Below are 13,406 nucleotides of genomic sequence, written 5' to 3' on the forward strand. Positions count from 1 at the left end.
TCGCCTAATCACGGCGGAAATTCCACCTTCAGTTATAAAGTCTTCTGATAAAACTAAGCTTTTCATAATTATTATTTGTGACTGATAAGAACTCTCATAAAGTACAAACATTGTTTACTTTGTGTATTCCGAGTCAGCTATTTGCATTTATTTCTTTTGCAGGTGGTTTAAGTTTCATTTCCCCTAATCAAGGGAGGACAGTGAGAGGATCTGTTGGCGCTTCTCTGCAGTTCAATTGGAGTTTCACCGGGAATGTTGGTTTGATTAAGTGGGGTCTCTCACGAGCGGATAACCCAAATACCCTTGATGGCAATCAAATTCTATTTTCACTACTGAAGACTGGGCAGCCAGGGTCATTAACAACCCCAGCTGCATATGTGGGACGAGTAACTGGAAGCCGTACAAATGGATTGGTCATCTTTACTCTCCATAAGCTTAAAATGGATGATACAAGGTTTTATGTCTGCACTTTGTCTCCTCTGTCGCCTGGTTTGACGATAACTGACCATGTACAGTTAGTTGTCGAGGGTGAGTAAGGTAATTCTAATCTTCTGCCTTGATACCTCAATTGGTAGAGTACTGCTCCAGTAACACGGAAGTCATGCGTTCAAATTCCGCAAGCTTTCGTTTCATTCATGCTAAAGTTAAGCGCTCATCATTGCAATAATTTTAAGACTTTTAAGTCTCAAAATTAAAATTAAATATTAAATTAATATTATTAAAATAATATTTATTTAAAAGCATGTAATTTGTATTGCATTGTATTCCTTGCTGCAATCCAGGTTGGTATTTTCTTAACCCGACTTTTTAAGACACTAGGAGTGTGAATTTTTCGGGTATTTGTGTCTTTAAGTCACCCAGGGGTTTGAGTTTGAGGGGCTTTAAGTCTAAGTTTGCGAGAGACCTAAGCATACCAACCAAAATCAACCTACTGTAGACAACAAATGTGTGAAGGTGTCCATGTTTTATCATGTTGTTTTTCCTTCCAAATAAATTTCATGGAGTCCCTCTCAAATGCACAAATTACACAATCGTATATGAGTCTTAGTCAATTTAGCAAAGTCGCGCCCCTTGAAATATCAGAAACCCTCAATAATTCACAATTGGTATTTGAAACAGCACATTGGAACTCTTGAAATTTAATTGTAAATTTGTGTTGCTAAAAAGCAGTTTCCAAAAGAAGCTAAAATGCTCTATAGCACTGAATTAGGCAGAACGAAATTGTGAAAATACATGTAGTTTATGCCGAAGTACGTGTATTTCCAGTGTTCCTTTTTCCAGACGAGAGATTTCAAGACACACATGGGGTGTGAAATTTTTCAGGACTGAGTTTTCAAGGCATCCAGGTGTTTAGGTTTGAGTTTCCGAAGTCTAAATTCCTAAGGTCGTAGGTCTCAGTCTGACAACAACACTGCCGTGCTTGCAAGAAAACATGCAACAATTTTGGGTTCATTGGACAGCAACAGCAGGTAAACCTATTTGAAAAAAAAACCAGATGAGTAGGCATTTGCAGCAGATAGCAAGAAGATATCGATGGCAACCTATCCAAAACCTGGAGACAAGCTTTTCGCATACCTGCACAAAGTACATGAAGGATTGTGGGAAAGTGGGATGGAAACACAAACGAAGATCATGTTCAGTAAGCACCACCTTGGGTACAAACTGTCGCAACCACAATCAGGAATCAGGATCAAGCACATGACTGCACTGGAGAAAAGACAACAGTAGCCATAAACATTTTACCTATGCCAATGGCAGGCGACGATCTGAAAGAGCAGTATACAGTAAGATAACCTGATTCTTTGACGGGTGGCGGGGAAGCACAAGAAGCATGTTTCCATATGGTGACGCTAAAGGGTATGACAACATCCTAATGTCTCTGACATTGGATGATCAATCGCTCGTACTCTACTAGGCACGTTGTGAATTGTCCATTGCTTAATAGCATTCGCCGGAAGGAGTTGAAAATAGCTTGTGTGGTACCTGTATCTAAATCTGCTTTTAAGGCTCTTTTTTGATGATAATAACAGGCGTGTTCCCTCACTTTTAACCTGCTTTTCGCAGTCTTGTAGAGCGTAGTTTTTTACAAGCACATTTCGATATACTTTCGTGACTGTGGTTTTCTATCTGATAACCTGAGTATGGGTTTAGGACAAAAATAAAACACAGTTCCTTGTTCGTCGATGTGTATTGTATGATAAAAGTTTGTCTGCTACTGACCACAAAGAACATGCAATGGGAGTATTTCTTGCAAAATTTGAACAGTTTTGAATTCGTGAACTGGATCTAGAAAATGGCTTAAGACATTTCTTCATGACGGCACATGATTAAAATTTATAGAATATTCGTAAAACGTTAATATCATAAATCTTCTTTCCACCACATCACATTTGGGGACTGCCACAATTACAATCAATTATCTGTCCCTTTTGTGTTTATATTTTATTAGAATTAGAATGGTTTGCACTGAAAGTGATTTTATTTGCTTATGATACAAAGCTATCCCTTTCCTAGTGACCCAGTCCATTTAATTATAAGCGTTGATGATGAATTGAAAAAACTGTCAACATAGTTTGCAGCAAATACGCTTTTTCTCAATACATGTGAGACTAATTACATGTACATATAGGTTTTAATTACCTGGCTGGAGCTTGTTTTAATAACATCCACTACAGGAAGGTCCCAGACGAGCTACTGAAGCGTTTCTTTGTCTTTAAGAAATGCAAAAACAAGTTTGACTTTCTAGTGCAAGTGATGCTGTTTTTAAGACAACAAAAAGGCGGCCTAATCGTGTAATCAGATTCGATTCGTGCGAAACTTTTTTTTTCTATCTAGAAAGGGAGATCCAACAGTTTGGAAAACTTTGAACACACAAAGTGAATTATTCCTTAAATGTACGCGAGCGGCAGGTACAAACCACAGGTCACAGATCATTGTTTTACCAATACAAAAAGTATCCTAAACATTCATAAAAACTAACCTTAGGCCCAATTAGGCCTAAAGAAAAGTTTTTGGGCCTAACGTTAGCTTTTATTAATCTTTAGGATACTTTCTGTATTGGTAAAACAATGACCTGTGACCTGTGACCTGTGACCTGTGACCTGTCTTTTGAACCTGCCGGCAGGCGGGCGCATAATTTATGCCTACTCGTTTACAACATTGATTTTTTTTCAAAATTTTCTTGCGGAGAGAGAACGTTCGAAATTTGCATTTTAGAGTAAGCGGAGCTTGTCAAAGCAAATGGCAGGAGTCAGACAGTTTAAGCTGAGCAATGAAGAACGTAACAGTCATCTAAAGGAAAACGTACAGCTGTATCGTGTGCATTTAATTCAAACAATTCTCTTCACCAATGAAACCAAAAACAGTTTAGTCTATTTTATTTTATTTTAGTTTGTAAAGATTGCCACCCCGGCTTAAATTGCAAACTGTGTCAATTGATTCAGGTAGTACACCATGTGTAAACTTGCCAAAAACCACCATGAAATATGAAAGTAACAAGAAGATTTAATCTTCCCTTGTCAAACAAAATAATAACCATTCTTATTGAAATGACATTTTATTTTCTTAAACATTGTTTTTTCAGTAAGCTGGAAGCCGGTGAACACCTTTAAACCCACCTTCAAAAACTTTCAGAAATGGTCTCCTTGTTACCCAATCAGCATCAGATAATTTTGCCTTCCATGTTGTAATTCATTAAAAATCTTAAAATCATGGTTGGCACGTGTTGGCGCTTTTAATATTTGTGTGCAATATAATTCATTTTAAGAGTTCATAATTTTCTGGGTATTTGTAAGTGCTTTCCTGTGACGGTGTTATTCACCAGTAGGTGTGTGCGCTCTTTGCTAGTCAATTTTTGTTCAACACCTACTACGATGTAGGCAAGGTGTTCTCAGCTGTGCATACGGAGGCAGCATTGAATCAAACTGTTCGACAGATAAGCAGTTTTTTTCTTTACAGTAACAAATCGATATTCATTTCCACAAACTCTTAATTCTTTGGTTTGCCATAAATCTTCCCAGCATCTTTATCATGGTTAACGTTTCTCTCTTAACTCTGCTTAACACAGTACCTGTGGCTCCATGCACGCTTTGTGTTCCAATTTTTAGTCTCCTTGCTCGTTGCTTGTTTTCGTGCAAATTCCGCAACAGCAAGTGGAAATAGTTACGGTTAGTTGTTTCTATGTAAAACTGTGTACATTAAAATTCCTTGCTTTTTCTTCGTGTGTTAAGTAGTCAATATTTGGCAGTTGAAAATAAGTTAATGTCTTATGATTCTGTGCACTTTCTTCAACTTTATTCAATATGTAGGGCCCGGAGGTACATGACATTTGTAATGCATACACATATATTCCTTCATCAACACTGGGGAAAAATGTATATCACCTCATTTGCGAGTTTTGCACCCTTGCCGAATTTTAATTGGATCAGAACACTTGACTATGATGTGAATAATGATAAATGAAAGTTTGTCCTATCTTGATTTTTAAGATCCACCAAACATCATTGCTACCTCTGCTAATCAAACAGTGAATGAGGGAAGTTACTTAACACTTAACTGCACAACCACTGGTAACCCAGCTCCCAACACCACCTGGACAAGACTATGGGATAACAGAGTTGTCTCTGTGCCCCTTACTAACATCACAAGGCAGGATGAAGGCGGCTACAGATGCACTGCCAATAATGGCATTGGAAACCCAGTTTCCAAAGATGTCTTCATAACTGTTCATTGTGAGTGCTCAGTTAAATATATCTACCTTGTATACATTTATCAAATATTATAGGTCACCACTAAATTTTCTCCGATTCTTATTGGTTTAAACTGATCACGTGACGTGACGTGACGTGTTCGTCCGCTTAGAGACACTATCAGCCCATAGTGCCCGTCCGAGGAAAATACCCGGATGGATAGTAGTCGTCCGCTGAAAATACCTCTGTAAACAAGCGGCCTTATGGAAAATAAACAATCGAAATTGTATTAAGAGGGTTTTTGTTTGTTTTCTTTTTCAAATTTTACATTGGCTGACACGGCTTTCGTCTAATAAAGTTGAAAATAATTCAACATGATTTTTGAGCTGGCGCGCGGAAGAAAATTTAGTAGTGAACAATAAAGACAATAGAGTGTTTATGTCTCGGAACTATCGATTTGATAGTTGCCCCTTGGAAATTTGATGTTCTTAAAACTATTGTTTTAAGAACATCAAATTTCCGCGAGGCACCTATCAGCCGATAGTTCCTCGACAGAAACACTCTATTGTTTAAATATAACTTTGATAATAAGTTATATCATGCAACGCAAGACTGACAGCTATTGTATTATCTACAATTTATATGTCAAACGTCATTGGGACGTCTTGTTTTTGTGCTGTTTGTCTCTCGATCATTGAGGCTGAATGTGATAAAACAGTTAAGATCCTAAACAACTCCCCAGCCACTGTTGCCGACTTCTCGGGTAATCTTTAGTACCCTTAAAGCCTAACATCTTTAAGGAGAGTGGGGTAAGTAAAGGGGCACTTCATTGTTACTACTTTAATGTATATATGGCCTTGCCTTGAAAAACTGCGGGTATACAACTACTTGCTTATGTCTGCTAATTTCTTGAAATGAAGCAGTTTACACTGTAAATGAAGGGAATTTTTAAGGGCGAATTCCATGTAGTTGTTATAAAGTTTGCTTAAAGCCATTTCCAGTTTTACTACCTTCCATACAGTTCCTCATTGGCACAAATTTTTGTATCAGTTCCTTTAGTTAAAACCATCCCATTATAGCAAAAAGTCACATGTACTTACCAAGGTCTTGTTTTTCGGCCACGAATAGTCCATGTAGACAAACTATAATACAGAATTTTGTATGTAATTTGTCAACTCAGTCTTGATTCCAGCTGCATGGAGAACTAGTTTGTCTTTATTTAATAACAACAATAAGCTTTTTTTCTAGTAACAATATGTTTCAATCTTACTTGTCGTCCTGCGCAATTAGCATTGTGGTATTCGAGGCGATGACGGGTTATTAAAAAGTGTTTACATTTAACAATTATGTCAAGAAAAGAAAAAAATGGACTAATTAGCAATAACTATATTTACCATAAGGAAGTAAAATACAATAGAAATGGCATAAAAATATAGAAGACAGAAAGTTAACCACCACTAGACTGCATCGATAAATTAACAATTTCAGACTTATGATAGATGTATTTCTACCAGTGATGACTTTTGCTCTCACTAAGATAACACTATATTTCAATCCTTTTTATGTTGTATGGAAAACAAACTTTCTTTATCAGGCATTCTTATTGTGTATTACCTGTGTACGTTTTACTGCTTTTATTTGTGGGTTACTGTTTTACACCCGACAAGTCAAGTTGAGATCCTCGCAGTTGTGAACGCTGCTTTAGCAGTAACGAAAGGACCTCTGCGATACCAATTAAGCTAACATAACAAATGGCAGCTGGTCATTTTAACTGCTGTTAGTCAACCTTGTACTTGGACTGACATGCAATTATGCACCTTGTTAGACTTATTTCTCAATAATAGCAAATAAGCCTCCAAGCCTCAAGTATTATTATTATTAGTAGTAGTATTATTATTATTATTATTAGTATTATTTTAGTAGTAGTAGTAGTAGTAGCATCGTTGTTCATATCTCACACCACTAGTTGTATCGATGATCACGTATCCCTAGGTCATCAAGCTATTTCCTGTAGCCTTAGGTGTCTAGGGTCCTTCTTAAGATCCTTGCTGTTCCCAGCAAGCAGGCTTTCTGGAGTAAGTGCAAGATCCCAGGTGCTCCTATCTTAGTGACCCACATCATCCAACAAAATCAAACAAAATAATAACCATTCTTATTGAAATGACATTTTATTTTCTTAAACATTGTTTTTTCAGTAAGCTGGAAGCCGGTGAACACCTTTAAACCCACCTTCAAAAACTTTCAGAAATGGTCTCCTTGTTACCCAATCAGCATCAGATAATTTTGCCTTCCATGTTGTAATTCATTAAAAATCTTAAAATCATGGTTGGCACGTGTTGGCGCTTTTAATATTTGTGTGCAATATAATTCATTTTAAGAGTTCATAATTTTCTGGGTATTTGTAAGTGCTTTCCTGTGACGGTGTTATTCACCAGTAGGTGTGTGCGCTCTTTGCTAGTCAATTTTTTGTTCAACACCTACTACGATGTAGGCAAGGTGTTCTCAGCTGTGCATACGGAGGCAGCATTGAATCAAACTGTTCGACAGATAAGCAGTTTTTTTCTTTACAGTAACAAATCGATATTCATTTCCACAAACTCTTAATTCTTTGGTTTGCCATAAATCTTCCCAGCATCTTTATCATGGTTAACGTTTCTCTCTTAACTTTGCTTAACACAGTACCTGTGGCTCCATGCACGCTTTGTGTTCCAATTTTTAGTCTCCTTGCTCGTTGCTTGTTTTCGTGCAAATTCCGCAACAGCAAGTGGAAATAGTTACGGTTAGTTGTTTCTATGTAAAACTGTGTACATTAAAATTCCTTGCTTTTTCTTCGTGTGTTAAGTAGTCAATATTTGGCAGTTGAAAATAAGTTAATGTCTTATGATTCTGTGCACTTTCTTCAACTTTATTCAATATGTAGGGCCCGGAGGTACATGACATTTGTAATGCATACACATATATTCCTTCATCAACACTGGGGAAAAATGTATATCACCTCATTTGCGAGTTTTGCACCCTTGCCGAATTTTAATTGGATCAGAACACTTGACTATGATGTGAATAATGATAAATGAAAGTTTGTCCTATCTTGATTTTTAAGATCCACCAAACATCATTGCTACCTCTGCTAATCAAACAGTGAATGAGGGAAGTTACTTAACACTTAACTGCACAACCACTGGTAACCCAGCTCCCAACACCACCTGGACAAGACTATGGGATAACAGAGTTGTCTCTGTGCCCCTTACTAACATCACAAGGCAGGATGAAGGCGGCTACAGATGCACTGCCAATAATGGCATTGGAAACCCAGTTTCCAAAGATGTCTTCATAACTGTTCATTGTGAGTGCTCAGTTAAATATATCTACCTTGTATACATTTATCAAATATTATAGGTCACCACTAAATTTTCTCCGATTCTTATTGGTTTAAACTGATCACGTGACGTGACGTGACGTGTTCGTCCGCTTAGAGACACTATCAGCCCATAGTGCCCGTCCGAGGAAAATACCCGGATGGATAGTAGTCGTCCGCTGAAAATACCTCTGTAAACAAGCGGCCTTATGGAAAATAAACAATCGAAATTGTATTAAGAGGGTTTTTGTTTGTTTTCTTTTTCAAATTTTACATTGGCTGACACGGCTTTCGTCTAATAAAGTTGAAAATAATTCAACATGATTTTTGAGCTGGCGCGCGGAAGAAAATTTAGTAGTGAACAATAAAGACAATAGAGTGTTTATGTCTCGGAACTATCGATTTGATAGTTGCCCCTTGGAAATTTGATGTTCTTAAAACTATTGTTTTAAGAACATCAAATTTCCGCGGGGCACCTATCAGCCGATAGTTCCTCGACAGAAACACTCTATTGTTTAAATATAACTTTGATAATAAGTTATATCATGCAACGCAAGACTGACAGCTATTGTATTATCTACAATTTATATGTCAAACGTCATTGGGACGTCTTGTTTTTGTGCTGTTTGTCTCTCGATCATTGAGGCTGAATGTGATAAAACAGTTAAGATCCTAAACAACTCCCCAGCCACTGTTGCCGACTTCTCGGGTAATCTTTAGTACCCTTAAAGCCTAACATCTTTAAGGAGAGTGGGGTAAGTAAAGGGGCACTTCATTGTTACTACTTTAATGTATATATGGCCTTGCCTTGAAAAACTGCGGGTATACAACTACTTGCTTATGTCTGCTAATTTCTTGAAATGAAGCAGTTTACACTGTAAATGAAGGGAATTTTTAAGGGCGAATTCCATGTAGTTGTTGTAAAGTTTTCTTAAAGCCATTTCCAGTTTTACTACCCTCCATACAGTTCCTCATTGGCACAAACTTTTGTATCAGTTCCTTTAGTTAAAACCATCCCATTATAGCAAAAAGTCACATGTACTTACCAAGGTCTTGTTTTTCGGCCACGAATAGTCCATGTAGACAAACTATAATACAGAATTTTGTATGTAATTTGTCAACTCAGTCTTGATTCCAGCTGCATGGAGAACTAGTTTGTCTTTATTTAATAACAACAATAAGCTTTTTTTCTAGTAACAATATGTTTCAATCTTACTTGTCGTCCTGCGCAATTAGCATTGTGGTATTCGAGGCGATGACGGGTTATTAAAAAGTGTTTACATTTAACAATTATGTCAAGAAAAGAAAAAAATGGACTAATTAGCAATAACTATATTTACCATAAGGAAGTAAAATACAATAGAAATGGCATAAAAATATAGAAGACAGAAAGTTAACCACCACTAGACTGCATCGATAAATTAACAATTTCAGACTTATGATAGATGTATTTCTACCAGTGATGACTTTTGCTCTCACTAAGATAACACTATATTTCAATCCTTTTTATGTTGTATGGAAAACAAACTTTCTTTATCAGGCATTCTTATTGTGTATTACCTGTGTACGTTTTACTGCTTTTATTTGTGGGTTACTGTTTTACACCCGACAAGTCAAGTTGAGATCCTCGCAGTTGTGAACGCTGCTTTAGCAGTAACGAAAGGACCTCTGCGATACCAATTAAGCTAACATAACAAATGGCAGCTGGTCATTTTAACTGCTGTTAGTCAACCTTGTACTTGGACTGACATGCAATTATGCACCTTGTTAGACTTATTTCTCAATAATAGCAAATAAGCCTCCAAGCCTCAAGTATTATTATTATTAGTAGTAGTATTATTATTAGTATTATTATTAGTATTATTTTAGTAGTAGTAGTAGTAGTAGCATCGTTGTTCATATCTCACACCACTAGTTGTATCGATGATCACGTATCCCTAGGTCATCAAGCTATTTCCTGTAGCCTTAGGTGTCTAGGGTCCTTCTTAAGATCCTTGCTGTTCCCAGCAAGCAGGCTTTCTGGAGTAAGTGCAAGATCCCAGGTGCTCCTATCTTAGTGACCCACATCATCCAACAAAATCAAACAAAATAATAACCATTCTTATTGAAATGACATTTTATTTTCTTAAACATTGTTTTTTCAGTAAGCTGGAAGCCGGTGAACACCTTTAAACCCACCTTCAAAAACTTTCAGAAATGGTCTCCTTGTTACCCAATCAGCATCAGATAATTTTGCCTTCCATGTTGTAATTCATTAAAAATCTTAAAATCATGGTTGGCACGTGTTGGCGCTTTTAATATTTGTGTGCAATATAATTCATTTTAAGAGTTCATAATTTTCTGGGTATTTGTAAGTGCTTTCCTGTGACGGTGTTATTCACCAGTAGGTGTGTGCGCTCTTTGCTAGTCAATTTTTTGTTCAACACCTACTACGATGTAGGCAAGGTGTTCTCAGCTGTGCATACGGAGGCAGCATTGAATCAAACTGTTCGACAGATAAGCAGTTTTTTTCTTTACAGTAACAAATCGATATTCATTTCCACAAACTCTTAATTCTTTGGTTTGCCATAAATCTTCCCAGCATCTTTATCATGGTTAACGTTTCTCTCTTAACTTTGCTTAACACAGTACCTGTGGCTCCATGCACGCTTTGTGTTCCAATTTTTAGTCTCCTTGCTCGTTGCTTGTTTTCGTGCAAATTCCGCAACAGCAAGTGGAAATAGTTACGGTTAGTTGTTTCTATGTAAAACTGTGTACATTAAAATTCCTTGCTTTTTCTTCGTGTGTTAAGTAGTCAATATTTGGCAGTTGAAAATAAGTTAATGTCTTATGATTCTGTGCACTTTCTTCAACTTTATTCAATATGTAGGGCCCGGAGGTACATGACATTTGTAATGCATACACATATATTCCTTCATCAACACTGGGGAAAAATGTATATCACCTCATTTGCGAGTTTTGCACCCTTGCCGAATTTTAATTGGATCAGAACACTTGACTATGATGTGAATAATGATAAATGAAAGTTTGTCCTATCTTGATTTTTAAGATCCACCAAACATCATTGCTACCTCTGCTAATCAAACAGTGAATGAGGGAAGTTACTTAACACTTAACTGCACAACCACTGGTAACCCAGCTCCCAACACCACCTGGACAAGACTATGGGATAACAGAGTTGTCTCTGTGCCCCTTACTAACATCACAAGGCAGGATGAAGGCGGCTACAGATGCACTGCCAATAATGGCATTGGAAACCCAGTTTCCAAAGATGTCTTCATAACTGTTCATTGTGAGTGCTCAGTTAAATATATCTACCTTGTATACATTTATCAAATATTATAGGTCACCACTAAATTTTCTCCGATTCTTATTGGTTTAAACTGATCACGTGACGTGACGTGACGTGTTCGTCCGCTTAGAGACACTATCAGCCCATAGTGCCCGTCCGAGGAAAATACCCGGATGGATAGTAGTCGTCCGCTGAAAATACCTCTGTAAACAAGCGGCCTTATGGAAAATAAACAATCGAAATTGTATTAAGAGGGTTTTTGTTTGTTTTCTTTTTCAAATTTTACATTGGCTGACACGGCTTTCGTCTAATAAAGTTGAAAATAATTCAACATGATTTTTGAGCTGGCGCGCGGAAGAAAATTTAGTAGTGAACAATAAAGACAATAGAGTGTTTATGTCTCGGAACTATCGATCTGATAGTTGCCCCTTGGAAATTTGATGTTCTTAAAACTATTGTTTTAAGAACATCAAATTTCCGCGGGGCACCTATCAGCCGATAGTTCCTCGACAGAAACACTCTATTGTTTAAATATAACTTTGATAATAAGTTATATCATGCAACGCAAGACTGACAGCTATTGTATTATCTACAATTTATATGTCAAACGTCATTGGGACGTCTTGTTTTTGTGCTGTTTGTCTCTCGATCATTGAGGCTGAATGTGATAAAACAGTTAAGATCCTAAACAACTCCCCAGCCACTGTTGCCGACTTCTCGGGTAATCTTTAGTACCCTTAAAGCCTAACATCTTTAAGGAGAGTGGGGTAAGTAAAGGGGCACTTCATTATTACTACTTTAATGTATATATGGCCTTGCCTTGAAAAACTGCGGGTATACAACTACTTGCTTATGTCTGCTAATTTCTTGAAATGAAGCAGTTTACACTGTAAATGAAGGGAATTTTTAAGGGCGAATTCCATGTAGTTGTTGTAAAGTTTTCTTAAAGCCATTTCCAGTTTTACTACCCTCCATACAGTTCCTCATTGGCACAAACTTTTGTATCAGTTCCTTTAGTTAAAACCATCCCATTATAGCAAAAAGTCACATGTACTTACCAAGGTCTTGTTTTTCGGCCACGAATAGTCCATGTAGACAAACTATAATACAGAATTTTGTATGTAATTTGTCAACTCAGTCTTGATTCCAGCTGCATGGAGAACTAGTTTGTCTTTATTTAATAACAACAATAAGCTTTTTTTCTAGTAACAATATGTTTCAATCTTACTTGTCGTCCTGCGCAATTAGCATTGTGGTATTCGAGGCGATGACGGGTTATTAAAAAGTGTTTACATTTAACAATTATGTCAAGAAAAGAAAAAAATGGACTAATTAGCAATAACTATATTTACCATAAGGAAGTAAAATACAATAGAAATGGCATAAAAATATAGAAGACAGAAAGTTAACCACCACTAGACTGCATCGATAAATTAACAATTTCAGACTTATGATAGATGTATTTCTACCAGTGATGACTTTTGCCCTCACTAAGATAACACTATATTTCAATCCTTTTTATGTTGTATGGAAAACAAACTTTCTTTATCAGGCATTCTTATTGTGTATTACCTGTGTACGTTTTACTGCTTTTATTTGTGGGTTACTGTTTTACACCCGACAAGTCAAGTTGAGATCCTCGCAGTTGTGAACGCTGCTTTAGCAGTAACGAAAGGACCTCTGCGATACCAATTAAGCTAACATAACAAATGGCAGCTGGTCATTTTAACTGCTGTTAGTCAACCTTGTACTTGGACTGACATGCAATTATGCACCTTGTTAGACTTATTTCTCAATAATAGCAAATAAGCCTCCAAGCCTCAAGTATTATTATTATTAGTAGTAGTATTTTTATCTAGTATTAGTAGTAGTTCGTAGTAGTAGTAGTAGTAGTAGTAGTAGTAGTAGTAGTAGTAGTAGTAGTAGTAGTTTTTCGTAGTAGTAGTAGTAGTAGTAGTAGCATCATCGTTCATATCTCACACCACTAGTTGTATCGGTGGTCATGTACCCCTAGGTCATCAAGCTATTTCCTATAGCCTTAAGTGTTTAGGGTCCTTCTTAAGATCCTTGC

At 36.9% G+C, this 13,406-nt stretch overlaps 1 protein-coding gene across 1 annotated transcript in view; it reads left to right on the forward strand.

Moving 5' to 3' along the window:
- The first annotated feature begins 298 nt into the window (after positions 1 to 298).
- Positions 299 to 13,406, forward strand: part of LOC138028869 (neural cell adhesion molecule 2-like) — a 33,667-nt gene continuing 20,559 nt past the window's right edge. Inside the window, exons 1-4 of the mRNA XM_068876489.1 lie at positions 299 to 528; positions 4,488 to 4,730; positions 7,789 to 8,031; positions 11,093 to 11,335. Coding sequence (XP_068732590.1) covers positions 441 to 528; positions 4,488 to 4,730; positions 7,789 to 8,031; positions 11,093 to 11,335 — 817 coding nt within the window. The 5' untranslated portion in view covers positions 299 to 440. The remainder of the gene's footprint in view (positions 529 to 4,487; positions 4,731 to 7,788; positions 8,032 to 11,092; positions 11,336 to 13,406) is intronic.

Source organism: Montipora capricornis, chromosome 13 (genome assembly GCF_036669925.1).
Source record: "Montipora capricornis isolate CH-2021 chromosome 13, ASM3666992v2, whole genome shotgun sequence".
Taxonomy (NCBI): domain Eukaryota; kingdom Metazoa; phylum Cnidaria; class Anthozoa; order Scleractinia; family Acroporidae; genus Montipora; species Montipora capricornis.